We start from the raw sequence: 19,475 nt of genomic DNA on the forward strand, positions 1-19,475 counted from the left end.
GAGAACTCACAAACACGTAGGCATGTCTGTGGTGGAGGAAGATATGACAGCACATGAAAAACGATTTTGGCTCGAGCGTTGCAAAAACACACAAGGGTTATGACGACAGTAAAATTGCTGCTCGGGGTAGGAAAAAAGTCACAAGAAACTAATTTTGGAGTTTGTTTTTGCTGCCTCGTTTGACACGTGCAGATCTCCAAGATGGTTGTGTTCTTGTTTCATACGCATGTACCTTTGTTAGTTAGCACACAAAGAACATTCATCCACATCAGACGTGTCAACAATACATCGTGGGACATTCACACCTCTGACGTGGAAAGAAGCGGTGCCAATTGTTGTCATTCTATAAACATTTTGACATGTTTAGTACTTGATAAATATGCAATGTAAATGATAGGGCTGAAGAAAACTACAAGGTGCCAGCACAAGCAGGAACCTTCACAACTGAATAATTTATCAGCGGTGGCTATTGATTCGGCTTTTTAAAAAGCCTTATGAAATGCCCACTGGCCTCAAAGAGACCGACCCCCCCCTTGGAAGGAAGGCAACACCGCAACCATATTTGGAAAAGGCAATCACCACGCTAATACTCTGGAAATGATATGACTGGGTGGGCAACTTGTTTCCATAGCAGCACTTAACACAAATGGAGGGCAGTAAGGGTAAAAACAAATTGCGAGAAGATGTAATAAGAACAATGTGTTTTATTCTCAAGCACCTTTTTAATCTACTGTGGCTGAGCTGTGTTGCTCATCTCAACCTTGCCATTTGTATCGCTTTATTTATTCATCACGGTGCTCTTGTGAACAATCAATCAACAATCTTCTTCCCAAAGAGGCAGAGCCTGTAGCTGTCTAAGCGATACAATACGCGAGTTGCTTCATTGGATGTGGAAAAGGCACCGAGCTTGCAGCATGTGTGTGCTTTGGCACATGATGCCGAGAAACATCGCCTCCGCTAAATGACCCGGTGTTATTACAAGAGCACCATTAATGGCTTCATCTCAATGAAATATCAAGAGGAAAAAGCATGCACAACTGGTGCATTGCTTACCTCACACAGGGGCATTAATCATAAGTGTCATAATGGAGAAAGTCTCGGCTCGTGGAAAATAACATGCTTTGCTCCCAGGGCCTAGTCACAGCTAATAAAAGGGGGACTGTTTGTCAAAGAGTTGATTATAAAGGGAAAAAAAAACTTGAAGCGTTAACCTGCCGTAGCCTTTGACAGGTAATGGCTACAACCATTTTTTCGTCCAGTTTTCCTTTTGAAGTTAAGCGACAACGAATGGTCGGTAGCTGTTGCCGTATGCTTGTATTGCTTTAAGGCTGCTGCCGCCGCTGCTCAGCGAAGAACATTAAAGGCAGAATGCCTCAATCAAACAGCTTGCAGCAGGCTCAGCTGGCTGGCCATGTCTACATAGGCGAGATGCCCTTGTCAAAGCTGCTTCCTCTCAGAGAGTGCGGCTACAAGCAGACATTTGAAGACAGCTCTGCATACACACACACACACGCACACGAGTGAGAAAGGCAGAAGCTCCAAATGTGAAATGTAGCAGCTCACTTACAGCAGCTGAGTGGACCGGGGAATTAAAAGAGAAGCTTGACGATTCGCGCTCTCTCTCGCACAGAGACGATTGCACTTAATGACTGTGGCGCCCCTTCCTCAAGAGAAGGCGGCGGCTGCTGTTCCACTTGATAAATATTAACAAGAAGTACGACTGATGGTGGTGCTCACTGATCCATAATTGCGTTTCAAAATGTTCAGTGGGCGATGGTGGGAGATAAAAAACAGGGAACGCAGCCCTCGGGAGTGACAAGTGATGCCTGTCAAGTGAATCCCTTGCCATCGTGTCAATGGAAGAGAATATTTGGTGAAAGAAATGCAACGACAATGCGACATTTTGCCTTTCATGCGACATGCATCGCAGGGCACTTCAAACAAAGATAAAATGGATCCATAAAGGTTGCGATAAGACGACTGCACTGAGTCATACATAGAGGCCGCAGTTGCCAACCTAATTAACAAAAGGACATCATCGCTTCGCTAATCAACAGCACTTTGAATTCCATTACGGCAACAATTAAATGTTTGCATCTTCATCAAACATGAAGATAAAGATGTAAAAACACAGGATTGTGCAATCATCTGTGCGTAGAGGAAGTGCTTTGCTTTTATAGCCACACAAAACTAATCACAAACACACGGATGTTGCAGTTTACTCTGAAAGTTGTCCAATGAAATGACTATTCAAAATGATTTTAGGAATACATTTTTCAATACCTTACATTTGTTAGGAGATACTTTAAATTGATAATTATGTCCCATCCTATTAAAAACATTTAATTGTAAACAAAAATAAATTCAATCGAGTCATTGATGATTAATAATCCAGTTACTCACCAAAGACTAATAAAAACAGATCATGTAAGACAGTTACGTACACACGCTTAGAGTGAAACCAATGTGGCTAGCAAGGTCAACTTTCAGGACTAGTTTCAACCAACAGCATGTGGCACAATCTTTTTTTTTTTAAATCATTTATTTATATACAATCTATATTTGATCAATTTAATGTGCTCAGCCTTCTGGGGTGTTTGGATATGTTCAGACTTGTCATGCTACTAATCTAAAGTGTAGTCGCCTGATTTAATCATGCATATGCACACAGCCCATGCGAAGACAATAAGTCAGAACGCTGAACAATGCGCCACCTTATCTTCCAGTTGAGCATCCTTCTCCCTCTACCTCAATTGTCTCGTCAGTCTCAATTTCTCTCTCAATCTCATCTGTCTCTTCCTACCCCCCCCCCATACACACACCTTCCTCATTCCTCTTTATCTACCGTCACTCATCTACCTCCTCCCATCCAATGTTCTAGTCATTGTGTCCACGTCCTCAGCACTCATTGACCCCCACCCCCAGCAACTCCTCTGCTTGTATCTAACCTAATTTGCTGTTATTGGCCAAGTCAGCTGTGTTCAATCCTGGCTGCCCCCCCTTGTCCCTTCCCCACATCCTTTCTCCCAGCATCCTTGTACCCCGCCCTCTCTATCTTATGAAGCGATTGCAGTGTTTCTCCCTCCAGGAACAGGGGAAGTATGCCAATGCATACGCCCACACACAGCCTCTCTTCCCCTGTTTAATTACACAAGCATGTTTGGTACAATTGTTGTTACCAGCAATCAAATTTTCACCATCGCAGCGTGGAGGGTCTATGTGTATGTGTGTTGACAGATACACCATATTTGCACATTCAAAAGTGTTTTGTGCAAAAAAAAAAAGAAGAAAAAAAAAAAAGGCTGTGGTACTTGGGGTTTCCGGTAGTCTTACTTGAGGGCGTTAATGGGCATTACTGTCCTTGAGGAGATATTGAGTGCTTCTCGTCCTCTATCGCAACACTGTTATTAATCATCAGCAAGATAAAAGGGGGATATTTTTGCTTATTATATTCTCTCAATGGACATTTTAAATTGCACTCAGGTCAGCTAGTTTAGACTGAATAAATAGTGCCTCTGCTGGTTGCAGACAATTATTGCACTTGTCTCAAATGCTTCAAGATGCAATTATAACCAATTCCACACATCCAACATTACTATGATGAATTAATGAATTTATCAATTACTAAACCCATCAAATTGAGTTAATATACATTGGGGCTGTAAGTAATTATTTTAATAATAGATTATCTGTTAAATATTGTGTCAATTAATCACTGAGTCGTACAAAAAATACGTGTTTAAATTTCCTTCAATTTAATCAAAAAGGATATAATTTCAAATCAACAGTCCAGAAAAATAACAAATAAATTCAGATAGTTTTAACTTTAAAAAAGGAATCTAAATGATTCATAGATTATCAGAAAATAATAATTGATTAATTTCATAATTATAGTTGCCGCCAATTAATCAATTAATTGTTGCACCTCTAATATGCATAGATAACACGGTATTCCAATTTCTTCTACCTTCCTAATGGATGAATGAGATGAATCAGATCTCCTCCAACTAGAGGCTGCTCTTTCCGTGCAGACATTTTAGTAGGAAGAGCGTAAAATGAGGGCTGTACAAATTGATCAATGTGTCAGAGAGCTTGCTGTTAGCACTGCAGTGGCAGCCGGTGACTAAACAAACAAGGGAAGATGATTGCCCTACGTTGCAGGATTTATATTTGGATATGCTTCTGTTGGCAGTCTGCTCTGCTTGTGTTTAAGTGTGTGAGTAACATGGAATGACAAGCCAGTGAATCATATCAAAGTAGAAAATATCCCCCGAGTGAAAAAGAAAAGGGACAGGCTTCAATCCACAAGACAGCAAGCCAGAGAGTGATGGCTGCTTTCGGCATTTCTACACACTAATTGGATTCACAGGTCATTAGCTAAAATACACGCGTGGGACCGTTCCAGGATTGGATGGAGAGATGTGGAAAGGCAGAGGGCAAGGGATACTGATAAGGTTGTTTAGTTTGGGGGGTAATAAAATGTCCTTCTCCTCGACTGCGCCTTCAAAGCTCAGCCTCGCGCAGAAGGGGTGCGGCCATGTCAATCAATGCTTAGCGCTGCTTGAAAAGAATTGGAAGCCAGAGAGAGATGCGGGAGGAATGACAAGATGGGAAATAAATTGCGTTGATGCCTTTGAGAGCTCATCTCCAAGTAGCTTGCGGTCTACTCTTTTCAATATGTGGTGGAAAAAGGTGGAAATACAAACATTTCAAGCACAACAACAGAGCAACATGTGAGCGAACCCTTGAGAAAATGGTCTGGCCCGCTTTTGTGCTCAGGGGTACATTTTAGCTTTGAAAGTGAGAATGTACAATTACTACTTAAATGATCTAATATTATCCTCCGAAGACTATTTTATTTGGCCGAGTAAACAGAGATTTTTCAAAGCCGTTTTGTAGTCAGCCTTTTGTGATTTGGAGCCAGCCGAGCAGACCTAAAAAAATAAAAAACTTTTGGAAAAGCCAGCGTGGCTTCTTGTTGTAGCAAGATATGGTCAGCTCAAACAGATAAATGCATGCAGATGGCTGTTCATTAATTACAGGTGGACATGGGGGGGGGTCATGAGACACACATGTGAAGCGAGCCAGAGAGTGAGAGAGCCGTCAGCTGGAGGAGTCGTTTTTTTTTTCTTTTTCTAGACAATAATTTCTGTTGCGTCTAGGTTTCTGCTGGCACTCTTGGTCAAGGTAGTGAACTGTACCATGGACTTTTGAGGGCCAAACTGCTCTGTGGCCAGGATTAGGGTCTTTAAAGAAAGAGAGAAAAAAAAAAAAAAAAAAAAGCCATCCACATAAAACTGACCTTCATAGTCATAAATGTTCACACATAGCACATATGAATACATAACACACACGGATGCACATCCATAGCAATACATTTGCAAAGCCAGTGTGTGCGTGTGTGTGTTTGTGTGTGCGTGTGTGTGTGCGTGTGTATGCGCATGGCCTCTCAGCTGACCTCTCATCTGACCTCTCATCATCACCCTGGCTTTTGCTAGCCATTATTTGGCTCCCCTGGGGGTGAGCCAACACTAAACAAGGCCTCAATGGCGTGTTGAAACAACCAATCTACTAAAAGACAACTAAAGCTCACTGACAGAAGCAAGTGTACAAGCCGCCGCCGCCACCGCCTTTGGAGACGTAACGCAGCTCTGTCCATTACATTGAATGAGAAGGAGTCGTCGGCTGACAAGAAATTGACTAAGCATGATTTTAACAGACAAATAAGCTACTATTTGGCAAAAGGGTCAAGTGGGCAGTTTAATTGGAAACAAAATTCAATGAGAATTAGAGGTCTCAAATTAATTTAGTCAATACGCTGACAAACACGTTTGTTCACATTTCCAGCATTAATGCACCTCCACCTGACGCAAAGTTCAACTGGTTCACAGTTTGCACAAGTCAACATGCGGCCTCTTTTGGCTGGATTTTGGTAATGACACCACGCTCCAGCACCTCGGAGCCTAAGTGCGAGCACACAAAAAGAAGACAGACAGGAGGCGATTAAACTACTCACCAGTTTGAACTCTTGAATGCTACAAATGAAGTAAGGAGTGTTGGGCCGGCGACTCTCAATGTACACACAATCTGTAAGAAAACATACAAGTGTGTTAGCGTGAAGAAGTTCCCATTTCCCGAGGCATTTATACTTTGATGCAGCCAAGCAAGCTCAGTCAGAAATTATTTGGAGTGTTGTTACCTCGGTTGAAAAGACATTTTTTTTCCCCCCTCACTGAGGCAAATTCAATTGGAATGCGGGTAATAGGATTAAGGACTTTTGGAGCACTACGAGGTTGCTATTGCAAAGCAAACATTACGCCCAAGGGGAATTATGCCATTGTTCCACTCCATTTATAAATCAGGGCACAATCCTGGAGTTAACCCTGACCTCCACCCCCCACCCGCCTAGTGTAACCTGGTTTGGCAAAAGTTTTACATTGTAGATATATCCAGTGGGTCCGGTTTACTTAAAGAAGGGAATCCACATGCTTTGCCAAATGAAACAACCCTCACAAATGTAAAAAGCAGTTCTATCACAAAGTGTTGCAAGGAGGTGGGCTAGCGGGCGGGCTTGGTGGTGTAGCCGGGTCATGAACCGCAGCCGCCCCTCCCCTCCATGGAACAAAAACATTCACACCGCAGCCGACAAAATACAGCAAGCCACTTGAGAAAAGAACAGAGAAGAATCAATTGAGGAGGGGGGCTAATGGCTGCTGCTCCACCTGGTGTAGTCTTTGCACCGCACAAAAATGTGCACAAGTCAAAAAGCAGATGTCTTTATTATGGATGGGATGTGACTACATATGACTCATAGATTAATTATTTGTTTTCTCAATCTAAATGTTTTGTGCTCCACCACCGTTGAAGTGGACAAAAGCTAGTTGCGCTCCACTGCAGGTCTGTATTAATCTACCGCAACATCATCATGTCCTCCTTTAGACGTCTTTTCAACAAAATGAGATGTCGTTCCATGATGAATCTAATCCTAATTCATAGCAAGATTCTGACTGTAAACAAAGTCAATTTGACCATACGGCAAGCTATTTGTTCCCTGGGTTTAAGATTGCATCCACACACCCATGCGTGAGGCAACATTTTAATAGGCTACAGTCAGTCACATTGTACTCGTGTCATTAAAACATGCTGCTCCGAGCTCCCTGTCAAAAAAAGGTGTGCGGCAAGCATTTTCTCTGACATGCGATCTCTGTTATTTATATGTTTGTGTCAGCTGCGTTATTGATCTGGCTGTGGTTTATCTTACTGCTTGCAAAAGGAAAAGAAGGAGGTGGCAAAAGATATTTAATGGCCTTTACAGCCAAGAGCCCATTTGTAGAGGTGCGCCTGTCTATATATAAGAGCTCTTGTGACATCACTGGCTTTGTTTTGAGGCTGTGTGTGCGTGTGTGTGTGTGTGTGTGTGTGTGTGTGTGTGTGTGTGTGTGTGTGTGTGTGTGTGTGTGTGTGTGTGTGTGTGTGTGTGTGTGTTTGTAACCCCAGGGTGGGCTTGTTATCTGCTAAGGGGGGAATGAGGTGTTTGGAAGTGGGGGGTGGTGGGGGAGGAGGCAGTTATCACCCTGGCTGGCTCTGAGCGATGCATTATATCTCTCTCAATGCCGCCCTCCTGTCGTCTTCCCCCAAAAGCTCTCTCCTTTTGCTCCCATTTCTTCACCATCACAGGAAGTCATTTACAAGATAGCATGAATGAAAATATCCATCAGTACTCCCGTGCGATCTGTGAGTGACACAGTGTCTGAGCATGTTGAGAGAGGCGGCCAAACGAGCAAGATGAAGGGAGGGAGGGGAGAGATGCAGCGACTCGGAGAGCGGAGAACAAAAGAGACTAATCTGAGCGACTGACATGTAAGTGAGGAGTCAAATCGGGGGAATTAGGGGTTAGTGTCCCTTCACCCCAGCCGCACATTTATTTAGAGGGACCAGATCAGATGTCTCGCGACGAGATCACATCAACAGACACAAACAACAGACACTGAGAGTGGAGAAGATGGGGAAACTGCCATGGTGGTGGAGTAGTTACGATCTGATTCATTCACAGCGTTCGAGCCCAGTTTGAATGTCAAAAGCATCTTGTAAATTCATTCCCTCTGCGACCTCCAAAACATGTTTGTCCTATTTCAACATAGATGAAAGAAAAAAAAAAAGAAGCTTTTTTTCCACACATCTGTGCTATAAGCAGAAAAGGAAGGAAGGGGGCATTGGGTTTGAGCTGTGGTGGGTGGGAGTCTACACATGAGGGGGAGGGCTTGCTTGGTCTTTCACTTTAATTTTGGGGGGTTGAAGTGTGTGCTGGAGACGGACGGGGGAACCACAGCAGGGACTTTGTAGTCAAGTGCTCAGGAGCCATTCGTTTGGTTTCTTTCACTTGCCTCCACCCTACAATAAAACTGCTGACTAGCACACCATTCGACGTTAACAAAGTTGTGTCTTTCAAAACGGGGAGATAAATAATCACGGGCTTCTCTAATCACATTGTCACTCCTGCCTGAGATCAGATGTCAGGATATTCGATGCATTATTTGCCGCACATGCAAGAATTTCTTCTGCCTGGCTCATTGTTCAGCCAGCCTTTCTCTTATGGCTGCCAAGCGTAGCTAATCTAAAACACACCTCGTCTCAGCTAAAGAGCTGTGTCCAACTCTCTCTGTTACAGAGCAAATAAGATGCTGTTTAATTTGCTGCAATGTTCCAGGAGAGGGGAAGGGAAGGGGAGGGGCGAGACAAGATTAGGTTTCTTGTAGCGAGGCAACACCAACAGAAAAACTGCAATGAAATAAATAATAATAAAAGACGTGTAACAGTAACATGTCAATACTTATTGAACGTATGCAATGAACAACATATTTAGGATAAAAAAATGGTGTTGGGTCTCGTCTGACCTTTTTCCAGAAGTCAACTGCCTAAATAATTCATCACAATATCAAAAACAAGCTGGAGCTTGGCGGTTACCCAGGCTATGATAGCACTTGTGATTTGAAAGGCACCAAATTATATTTGGTCCATTTTTTCCCCGCACATTTGGTCTTGGTTCACACTGTGAGGTCTTAAAGCTCAAGTCGGATTTTTGTGTGGAATTTTTGTGTGTGTAAGCATTCGCGTTTACATATTCAATGTGATGGTGACATTTGCCTGCAGTGTGAACTTAAACTTAGCATTGACACTGGCTAGCTTTTCCAAACGTATCGAGTGTTAACACCCTATAAAGATGAGGAATGTTTCGATGCTTAATAGAAAATGGTGTGACAATGGCACATAAAAACAGCACATGGGACAAAAGTGTATCTGGGAATACTATGTCTGCCAACTAATGTTCAAATGTCTATCTCCCTGGAGTGCACTGATCCCAAAATTAAATTGCAAAAGGAATGCAATAAGGGAACCACAGGGGTGTAAGGGGACCCACAGGCAAAAAAAAAAAACCAAAATCCAGTGAGGAAGACAGACTGATGAGGAAGACTATGCAGGAAGGTTTCCTGGAAAAAAAGAAAAAATAACAGCTTCCAAATGTTAGATTTAGTGTACACCATCTTCATAAGGAGAGAAGTGTCTGTCGTTGCCATGGTGAATCACCTGCTTTTTAGTAATAAATAATATGTGTCTGGTTGTGCTGTAGCGTATTCACATTCAGCCATTTGAACCAAGTTGATCTCTGTTAAGAAACACTTTGCCTTCTCTGCTGTCTTGTATTCATGCTGTTCTTTAAATTCTATTCATTTATATATTGTGCAAAGTGGCGTTAAAAACTGAAAAGAGCATTACAGTTAAAATATTAATTAAAAACAATACTGTTCCAATTTATATAAACTGCTTGTACAATCTTTTATTTGCCCCGTTCATCACGTTAATGGAGATTAAAGTGGAGCCCAAGGGCGAGTAAAATAAAAAATAAAAAAATAAAAAAATGAAAAAATAAAAATAAAAAAATAACTCAATCAATCAATCAATCAAATCTCATTGTTGATTTGTGGTTGTCAGCAACACCATGAATCAAAATCTTCACCGAAACACCGAGCATGCTTTTGTTCACATGACAAATATTTCGTCTGGACAGCAGGCAGAAACCCGGCAAAAAGGATGTGTTTCTAAACTCCAAGGCTGCCACTTCCTGCTGGGTTAGCCCAACGGGGTAGCTTGGCACGTAATGAAGGCCTGGAGGGGCACAGACACTTGATTTCTCAACTCTCTCCCTTAGCACCTGCCCAACAGTTCTGCCTTGTCCGGACTGGAAAAGCAGTGGGAAATACCTAGCAGGCCAAATTGTCAGCCCCCTTGCCTACAGCTGACTGAGCTCCTAAGGGAGAACAGAGGCTCTTTGACACCCCCCACCCCCCTTTTTCCGGTCAGCAAACCCACACTTTCTCATTTAGCGGGCGGCAGGTGGTTGAGTTTCACTAAAAAGCTCTTTCCCCCCTGAGTCTACAGCATGGGGAGACGTGGGAGAGAAGACCAGGCTTTTAAAAATAGATCTATGCAGTTTAGGGACAAGCTACACACTGTTTTGTTTCAATACAAGATGACTTGAAGGGCTTGGCCCCCTTGTTAGCCCGACTGAAAAAAGAAAAAGCGAGCTAATCAACAGCTTGACTCGAGATGTGCTGCGCATATCTGGCTCGAAGCCCAAACGGTGTCCTAGCTACTGAAAAAGTGGCCCTTCACATACTGAACCACACACTACTGGCTTTTCAAGAGGAATCCATACTCAGGAGTAAATATTGTATCGATTGTTTGGTCAGCACTGAAAAAAGATCAACATTTCTTGTTTCTGTTAGAATTAGATTGCGCAATGTCCAATTGGGGTACAACAAAACAGTAACAATGGAATGTTGCCATTTTAGGTCTATTAAATTCAATGTTTTTTTTTTTTATTTTTACATACTACATACATGAAGTGATTAAGATGACGTTGATAAATTACAAGTTGTGAAACAAAAATGACTCCACTCACATAATGAGTCTTACATTCCTAATAGATGTAACTCATTGGTGGCACATGCTGTTCGTTACCGCTAACAGTTGGTCCTGAGTAGAAGCGAGAAAAGGAGGGGTAGAAAAGGAAGGGAGGCCTGCTTATACAGCACCGTGTGTCAAACACACTCATGGCGCACAGCTTAATGTGTGTGCACATGACACATGGAGCGACACACACGGAGACAGACACTCCTGACTTGCATAGCAGTTGCGGCAAAAAGCGCCAGCTGTCCGTCCACCTCAACAACTCGCCGAAACAGCCGTGCACACACACAAGGTGCTTTGCTTCTGGTGAGCTTGCAATCTCACTGACACACACAAAGGTGCTGCTACTACACTAATCTGACTCTCTCTGGGGAGATTTTACAAAATCAAATCCATTGTCTTCATCCGAGCCAAAGCAAATCCACCTAGCACCGCTGTGGCAGCCATGTTGTGTGACATACACACGAGGGGGAGGAAGAAGTGCCGAGTGAGATGGGGAGGGCAGGTGGTTTCCATTAGTGCTCGCCATTTTTAACAAAGCGGCCGAAAGGGAGTGAGTTCGGAAGGAAGGAGGCATGCTATGGCGGCCTGCCACCTGCAGCACCAAACAGTTCCGCTATATGTGTGTGTTTGTGTGTGTGTGTGTCACCACAGCAGGCGGGTGTTTGTCAGAGATAGGACAGCACCAGTGTGACCGTTTCAAAAGAAACGCATTGTCCATACTATGTGATGTCGGGTACTTGTGAATTTTCACAACTAGCTTTCTGTGTGCCTTTTTTGTTTTTGCACCTGTGTGCCTCTGTGTACTACAGTACTGTATCACTAATCTCCCTCATGGCTGTTTGTATAATCTCCAGAGAGGATCAATAAACTGATTTTTTTTTTTTTTTTGCAGCTCCTGGAGGTGCCTATAGGAGATGGGGCTAAGCCACAGGGCACAGATTGATTAGGTCTGTCTGCTTGCACAGAATGGGACTTGGATACAACCAGCACAGGACACCTCCTCATGCACACCTCCATCATTTTAAACTGCGGCTAACACCTAGCGGCAGACCGCACATCTTCCACCCTTTAACATGCAGTCAGCTCTAAGCCGCCCGAACCCATCTCACAGGGATAGAGAGGCTAAGCTGTGCTGGTGGCTGGAGATTGGGACTATTTGGGACTAAAATTATTTCAATACGAGCTCACCTTATGTGATGACACAAATGTGTACTTGTAGGCCTAGTGATAAGGAAGCAATTAAAACCCCATTTGGGGTTGTTTCGTGTATAGCCATTTTTGTTTTGTTCCTCTCATCCCAGTCCCTCTCCTACCCGGGTAAGAGGCGGTGCAAATCCCTCACCAAGGGTGGTCAGTTTTACATATTGTGTGTCACTAGACGGCTATAAAGGGATTTAACATTTAGTGAAGCATAATCCATTGCAGGCTTTGTGCCTGCCTAAGCTGCGCACATCAAATCTGATTGCAAGAAGGTTGCTGGCGAGCAGGAGGAGGAAAACACACTGCACTCACACACGGGGCTTATCACTTGAACAATAAGCAAAGGAGACAGCAGGAGGTCAGTTACCGAGGTGGAAGATCTTCTGTGTTGACAATAGGTGGTAAATTGCATACTAGTGTAGCGGCTCATCCCTGATCGAACACAGCCGAGCAACTGGAGTGTGGAGGAAGCAGGGGAGGGAGGGAGGGAGGGAGGGGGCAAGGTTGTGACAACCAGGCAGCTCTCGACCTGTCAAACTAATTGAAGAAGAAGAAGACAGGAAACATAAATATTCCCCATCAAGCGGGCACCGGCTCCGTTGTTCGCTCAGATGTGGAAATATAAATATTCGTCAGGGCTAATCCACTGAGACGCTCAACTTTGTTTATGTGCCTTTTGAATGTTTCATTGATGTGACTGACTGCTTACGTTTTTTTTCTTTGTCAATCTCCTTTACCCGCCCCCACCATCCGCATGGTTGAATTATGAGACAAAGCCTTGGTGCGCTGTCTATTAAACGTGGGGGGGTGGGCTTCGGTGGAGCCTGTGCCGATTATTAGACAGAGACGAGAAAAGAGAGCAATGGCCGGATTTGTTTTCAGCGAGTGGTGGTTTAAGGATCTGTATTGATAACAGAGGAGAGAGCATTCAGCTAACAGTCATCATGGCGGGCCGTTTTACAGCATTAGTCCATCCCTTTTTGCAGTTCATGGGGGGGGGGGGGACTGTGTGATTGCGCAGCAATGTGATAACGAGGACTGTCTAACACAAGGCTCTAAGTTGCTTTATCTTTCTGTTTAATATGCAAACAGCCCACCACTTGACCTTTTTGCTTGCAGTTAAATAGGCACGACACAACAGATATGAGACAAGGGAAATTTCTAGCGCAACAAACACGTGAGCGAGCGTTCAACAACTGCTTCAACAGGAACATTACGGGAGACTTTTAACTGGTTGGTGATTTTGTCCAATCTATTCAACATTAAAACACCTTTTGGTCTGGGGAGCGGAAGGCAGACTTTCCAGTGAGTTCAATCACGTTTGTATAAAGTCATTATTGTGACCGCCGCCACTATCACATCTATTGAAGTACCACTTTGCTTTATTGACTCAGCCTGAGACAAAAAGCACAGAGAGGGTCAACTTGGAATTGATTGCATGATGCACTGGCCTTTAGCCTGAGGTAGTAGTTGCAATCTGGAAGGAGCAAATTGTAAAGGGCACACATTTATTAGTTGGTTTTTCCAAAGCGAGTGTATCAACAACAATGGGGGGAGGTCGAAAGAAACCACACGCATTGTTACTCGGGATGTGTGAGATGATCTTTCTAATGGGACTTTGATGAATGGGGACTGACTGGGCTTACTGCATTTGCCCGGCTGTTAATTAGATTAGACGGGACAAGGACTTACCTCCTGGTCTGTAAACAACATCGTCTTCCGTGATGAAGGACGTGATTTCTCCATTCTCTGTGCGCTCGTAGCGGGACTTCTTCTTGGGCATCTTCTTCTTGCCCTTCTTGCCGGCCTCCTCGGCCGTGCCGCTGCCTCCGCCCGTGCTGCCGTTGTCGTTGTCCTCGTCCTCGCTGTGTTCGCTCTCTGCATAGTTCTTGGCGCCGCCCTCCAGCGTGCAACTGCGCCTGGGCCTGGAGCTCTCGCTCTCGCCCCGTTCTCCGTCTTGCCGGCGGGACTTCCCAGACTCCCTCTTGTCCCTGTCCCGATCTCTGTCTCTGTCCCGCTCTTTCTCCCGCTCCTTCTCTTTGTCAGCCGTCATGATCCGCCACGTGCCTTCCTCAGTCCTCTCACGGCTGGGCCTCCGTGAAAGGTAGACTGTGAGCCTGGGCTTCAGTCTTCTGAATTTACTGGTCAAATCCAGGGAAAATTTGGCCACACCAACAACCCCAGTGTTTCAGAAAAGCTGGAGAGAAAGGGGGGGGAACAAAAAGAGGTAGAAGAAAATAAGAGTGAGCATCATCTTTGCTGGACAGAGGTTAATAGTTTGTTCATGGGCAATACAAGATTGCTCCAAGAGGCTGGGCGGCTGGGGAGGCAGGCTAGCAACGGTAATTCTTGGCAGCATCCTCCGCAATCATTAACACTTGTGAGAGCAGCTTTATCAAACGGCCAGAACCTTCTAGCTTCCTGCTAAACCACTTGCCTTCTCTTGACAAGGCATTACGATGTGTACACAGTAAAAGGATGTTGAAAAGAAAGTCAGAACATATTAAATGGAGGTCATGGCTGAATAACTAAAACAAAACACGGAGGATGAGGCTAGCAGCCAATAAATGTGTCAGGGGGGCTTTTCAGCATAAACAGCACAAGAGCGAACGGCATGGAGCTCACTGACAGTTTGCTGGCCAGCTTCTCTGCAAACCATCTGTAATGACACTCTTGTTTGCTATGTACGTGTGTGGACTCTACTGGACCGCGCCTCCATCCAAGTCCTTCGCCACAAGCACCGCTGTGTTAATGTCAAATGACAGGTCTGGAGGGAAGAATGCAGCAATCGGGCGGGTAAGGATATGGGGCATTTCCAGCTATTCCAAAAATGTCCTTTTTGGTAGCATAATGAAAGCCTCCGAGTGGGCAAAGTTGAAGAAGCCCGTTGTGCGCACAAAATTCTTACTACACTTGAAAGCAGCATCAACACTTAACGCCCGCGTTGCCCTGGCTAACTCCACAGTAACAAATTAACAGGAAATAGTCATTACATTGCCACGCGGATAAGGCAAGCTGTGTTACCATGGCTGAGGTAGCAGAGTGGAGAGTCAGGAATGGCAGCAATCTGTGAGGAAGCCAGCATTTACAGCAGGACTTGCAAAATGTGAAACATACGCACACACACACACACAGTACATACACAAGAGAGGTGTTTGGTGACGACCATGCTCCTAAGCAGCGGGTGCTGTCACTTTGTGAGCAGACACCAACTGACAGGGCAGCTGCTCCTGTTGTCGGCTCGCTCGCAAACACCGGGCTTGATTAAACCGCAGCCTCGTCACAGCCCCATTAATCACCTAATGATGAGTTACCACGGCGACCGCTGGGTTGCCAAGCCTGTTGTACGCACGGGGGACACATTAATGCGCCCACGATATTCAAGGGCTCGGGAGAGTTCCGTGCGTGTGCGAGGCACCTTCGAAACTACCCCTGGGCCCCCCTGAAGTGTCCATATCCAGAAGCTTGTCTTGTGAGGTGTGAGGAACATGAAAACACTGATGACTGCTGTATTTGATAGCACAGCTCTAATCCTGGAGGCCGTCAGAATCAGTGCGTGAGCTAAGCACCTCTTCTCTCTAATTAGAAACATAAGCCTCTTTCTATGAAACCGACAACGTAACGATTTGAAGGCTAGGTCATTCCACTTTGAAGTTGCGGGCTCACTAAATATCTACAATCTAGTTTTCATCTGGATTGACTTTGAAACAATCCAAGTTTTACGGAGCTCATGGCATCCTCAATGAAGGAAAACTGTTTAGTTTGCAGTATTTCGAAAGGTGCTTTAAAAGCATTGCTCATCAGAAGCTGGAGTGTGAAGTCGCTCAAAAAGAGCAGTTTGAAGCAGGCCGCAGCCGAGGTGAGTTGCTCTCAAGTCGTACGGTTGAAAGAGCAGGAGGGAGACACGCAAACGGCGGGCGAGGAACCTCTATGCCCACTCGCCGAGAAACAAAGTGCTTTCTCTTTTTGGGGGGTTGGGGGCAGGTGAGTCTTGGAGCTATTACACATCAATCACGGGGCCAGGACCCTTTGAAAGATACCAGCTGTCTTAATGGAAAAGAGAGGGAGGGGGAGACAGTGGCTGGAGAGGAGTTAAGAGAGGGTCCCCTCCCCAGCCAACGATGCCTAATCCACCATTTACATTAGTGCAATAAAGTCAAAGGGGTAGCAGCCAGCCGGGCACGGGCTCAAATACATTTCTCTCTTCACCGAGTCTTTTCAGATGTGACCTTTGCCCTGAGACAGTCTGCGGCTCGATTAAAACATCACCCCCCCTCACACACACACAATGGCCACACATGAGGTTCATGTTACAAAACACTGCCACCCATCCTCCAGCTTCTCCCGCCCGCCTGCGCATCCTTGAAACAAAGCCATGTTTTATTCATTTACTCGCTGTCATTAACTCATTTTGATGATATTTTTACCAAAGCCTGCGTAAGCCTGAGCAATATTGTCAGCGCTCGTTTTTAGCTTGAGTAACCTTTTAGAGAAATTTGCAAAGCACTTGGTTGTGGGAGCAAATGTCTACCATCCTTCTGGAATATTCATTTGCACAACTATGAAGTAGCAAAATGTGATTGGCAAGGATTTACAGGCAGCTTTGCAAGGGGATAGAACACAATACTCCCGTGAATAGAGATTAGAGAGGAACAATGCTAGCGTGAAGATACTCAGGGGTTATTAACAATGGGGGTAGCTCCAATTAATCCCGATCAACCGAGCAGATCCTCGGCAGTGAGCGGATCCTGGCTGGAATGTTGTGGAAATGCAGCGGGTTTTTGTCAGCTCCAATCCATTACTCAGTGAGTGCGATATAATCTGAGCCGTCATCCGAGCCACCGAGAGACAAGCGCACAATAAAAGGCTCAGCTGGAGGTACAGTGTAGGGCACTTCACCGGGGATTCATTGTGGGCCTTGCACTCAGCGCCTTTGTCTTACCTTGTGTAATCACATCTCGCTTTATTCTCAAGAGATCCTTGTTTTAGTTTGCTATGAAATTTGCCTGCGATTGTTCGGCCTAAATTTCATGGATCGGCACTAAGCGTAGAGCATTATAGCAACGCACATGGCATCGGCTATGGAAGCGTCTCTAAGCAGCAATTTTGCCTCCCTATTACGCTGACATCAGGACATTCAATGAGAGATTCTCCAAACCTTTTCAAAAATTCTATTAAATGGCTCCCCATAAGCACCCTAATCAGTGCTACGGCCACTTCTCAAAATGTTATTCTTCTGCTAAATGTTTCATCACACGGAAAAAAAGAAAGCGAAACTCAATCGTGGTGATAAATGAAATAGTGATGAAAAAAAGTAACCTCTTACGAGAGGAAACGAAGCAAAGAAGGAGTCTACCTGTAAAACGATTAATACGAGACTATTCATAAAGCGCGCCTTATCGGTGTGTGTGAAATGTGATACATGTGTTGCAATATATTAGAGAAGTAGCTGCAGTCGAGTGCTTTCCACCTCACGTTGATAAGGATCAGACTGTGTGCACCACAGGGTTTAAGCTGCTCTTCCATCTCTCCAAGAAGACTAAACCCTTTTCCACTTACTGGGGTGTATGTGCGTGTGTTTGCCACAAGTTCGCCAATGGAGAGTGGCTGGCACAATGGTGCTGTCCCAAGATGTCCATTATGCCAGCAGCCCCAATCGTGGTTGTCACTTTTTCATGCGCTGCGAGCGTGAGGCCAGTCGAGTCGCTCAGGGGGTTTTCATGAGGAATCATATTTTCAGGAGGCTCCGGAGGGAAATGCCAAGGTTGCAGGCATGCTAACCTCTCCCCCTTTTTTCTCTCAATGAGACACTCTCGAGAGCAATGAAGGGCCTCTCTGCCAGGGCCATTGATAAGAGAAAAGCGCAGAATGTGAGGCATGTGGTGGCGAGTGGCGTTATCATGAATGTGACTCTTAATTGAGTTTCTCTCCGGTTCTTTGGGATGGCCGTTCGGCAAGGACGTTTCTTTTTCAAAGACGTAACGAGGGTCGTGCGATGTCCAGTGATACAGGGGACACATGCAAAATGTGCTTAACTCATTCACAGCCAACCCAGTTAATATCTTTGACGTCTATAACCGTCAATGGCACTGAATGAGTTAAGTGTAGTGAATCAAAAAGTGGTCATAAATATCTAGAGTACCATAACTAAACACAAGTGTAATATGGAATATTGCTCAAACTAGAATAGAAAATGTCAATGTGACATTTAATCAATCAGGTGGAGGAGAAAAAATATTTTGGTTTTGTGGAGGTTTTAATATTGCAACACTCACACACAAGCCACTTCCTGATATTGAGCAATCAAACAGCCCAGCTTTTCTCTCTCCGATCCGATTGTCTTTTTAATGATCTTATCCATGAGTTCAAATACAACTGGTCGCCTAAATGGGCGTGGTGAGGAGGGGAAGGAATGTATTCATGAGGCTGCCCTACATCCTCCAGCTAGCACCCAGAGTGACGTGACAGATGAGACAGCTCGGAGGCTTGAGACTGGCAGCACTGGGGACACTGAAGGGTGTCTTGGCTAACATCGCCTAGAAACAAAATTAGTAGGTCGGTGCATTAAAGCATTCCCAAACAGATATTAGCGAGCTACAATGAGGGGAAATTTTGCACACAATTGTTGAGCAGATGGTTGGGAGTGGCCGAGGGACAAACGCCCTATTCAGCAGCACCATAGGATGATATTACCTCTAATTAGAGAAGTCTGTTTTCATAAACCAACCGACCGTAACCCTTTCAAAACAATACAAGAAAAGATCCATCTTCCAAACATGTTCATTGGCTGATAGCCTTTATGTTAGCGCAACAGCATTGCCGCAACCAGAGATATGACTCACAAATCATGGCGGACGAGACACAGCAAGACGCTGTCAGCCAACCTTCCCGGTTTGACAGTTTGCTTGCGCAATGAAAAGAATGGCTCCCGAAAGCAGTGGGTGGGGAGAGTGCAATATTCACTGTGTTCAGCTTCGACACCCACCATCTCAGCCGTGGTGGCCGCTGATCCCCGACAATGAGGAGTGTGCCCTCTGAAATGCTCATGAGGAGAAAATCATGAATCTCCTCATTGTGACCGCAGTGTGCAAATAGTCCCCATTTATAAAGCCCGGCTATCAACTGGCGAGGTATACTCTCTTTTGCCGGATGTGCTTTTACTTCCTCACTGCACACACATAAAAAAAAAATAGTCTGGGAAGTGGCCAAGAGTGATGAAAACACTGCTGGAACAAGCAGGATCTGAGCTCAGTGCTTCATATCCTTTGAGGAGAGCTCATAAAACATGTAGCCTTCACGACTGG

The 19,475-nt window shown here is 44.8% G+C and overlaps 1 protein-coding gene across 5 annotated transcripts in view; it reads right to left on the bottom strand.

Annotated features, from left to right (window-relative positions):
• The window catches only part of rerea (arginine-glutamic acid dipeptide (RE) repeats a), a 117,929-nt gene that overhangs the window by 44,257 nt on the left and 54,197 nt on the right, over window positions 1-19,475 (bottom strand). For all 5 annotated transcript variants that reach the window (XM_049755383.2, XM_049755384.1, XM_049755381.2 and 2 more), the window contains exons 2-3: window positions 13,864-14,368; window positions 6,017-6,087 (exon numbers count right to left, since the gene is read on the bottom strand). In XM_049755383.2, the coding sequence (XP_049611340.1) occupies window positions 6,017-6,087; window positions 13,864-14,224 (432 nt within the window). In that variant the 5' untranslated portion in view covers window positions 14,225-14,368. The remainder of the gene's footprint in view (window positions 1-6,016; window positions 6,088-13,863; window positions 14,369-19,475) is intronic.

This window comes from Syngnathus scovelli, chromosome 2 (assembly GCF_024217435.2).
Source record: "Syngnathus scovelli strain Florida chromosome 2, RoL_Ssco_1.2, whole genome shotgun sequence".
NCBI lineage: Eukaryota > Metazoa > Chordata > Actinopteri > Syngnathiformes > Syngnathidae > Syngnathus > Syngnathus scovelli.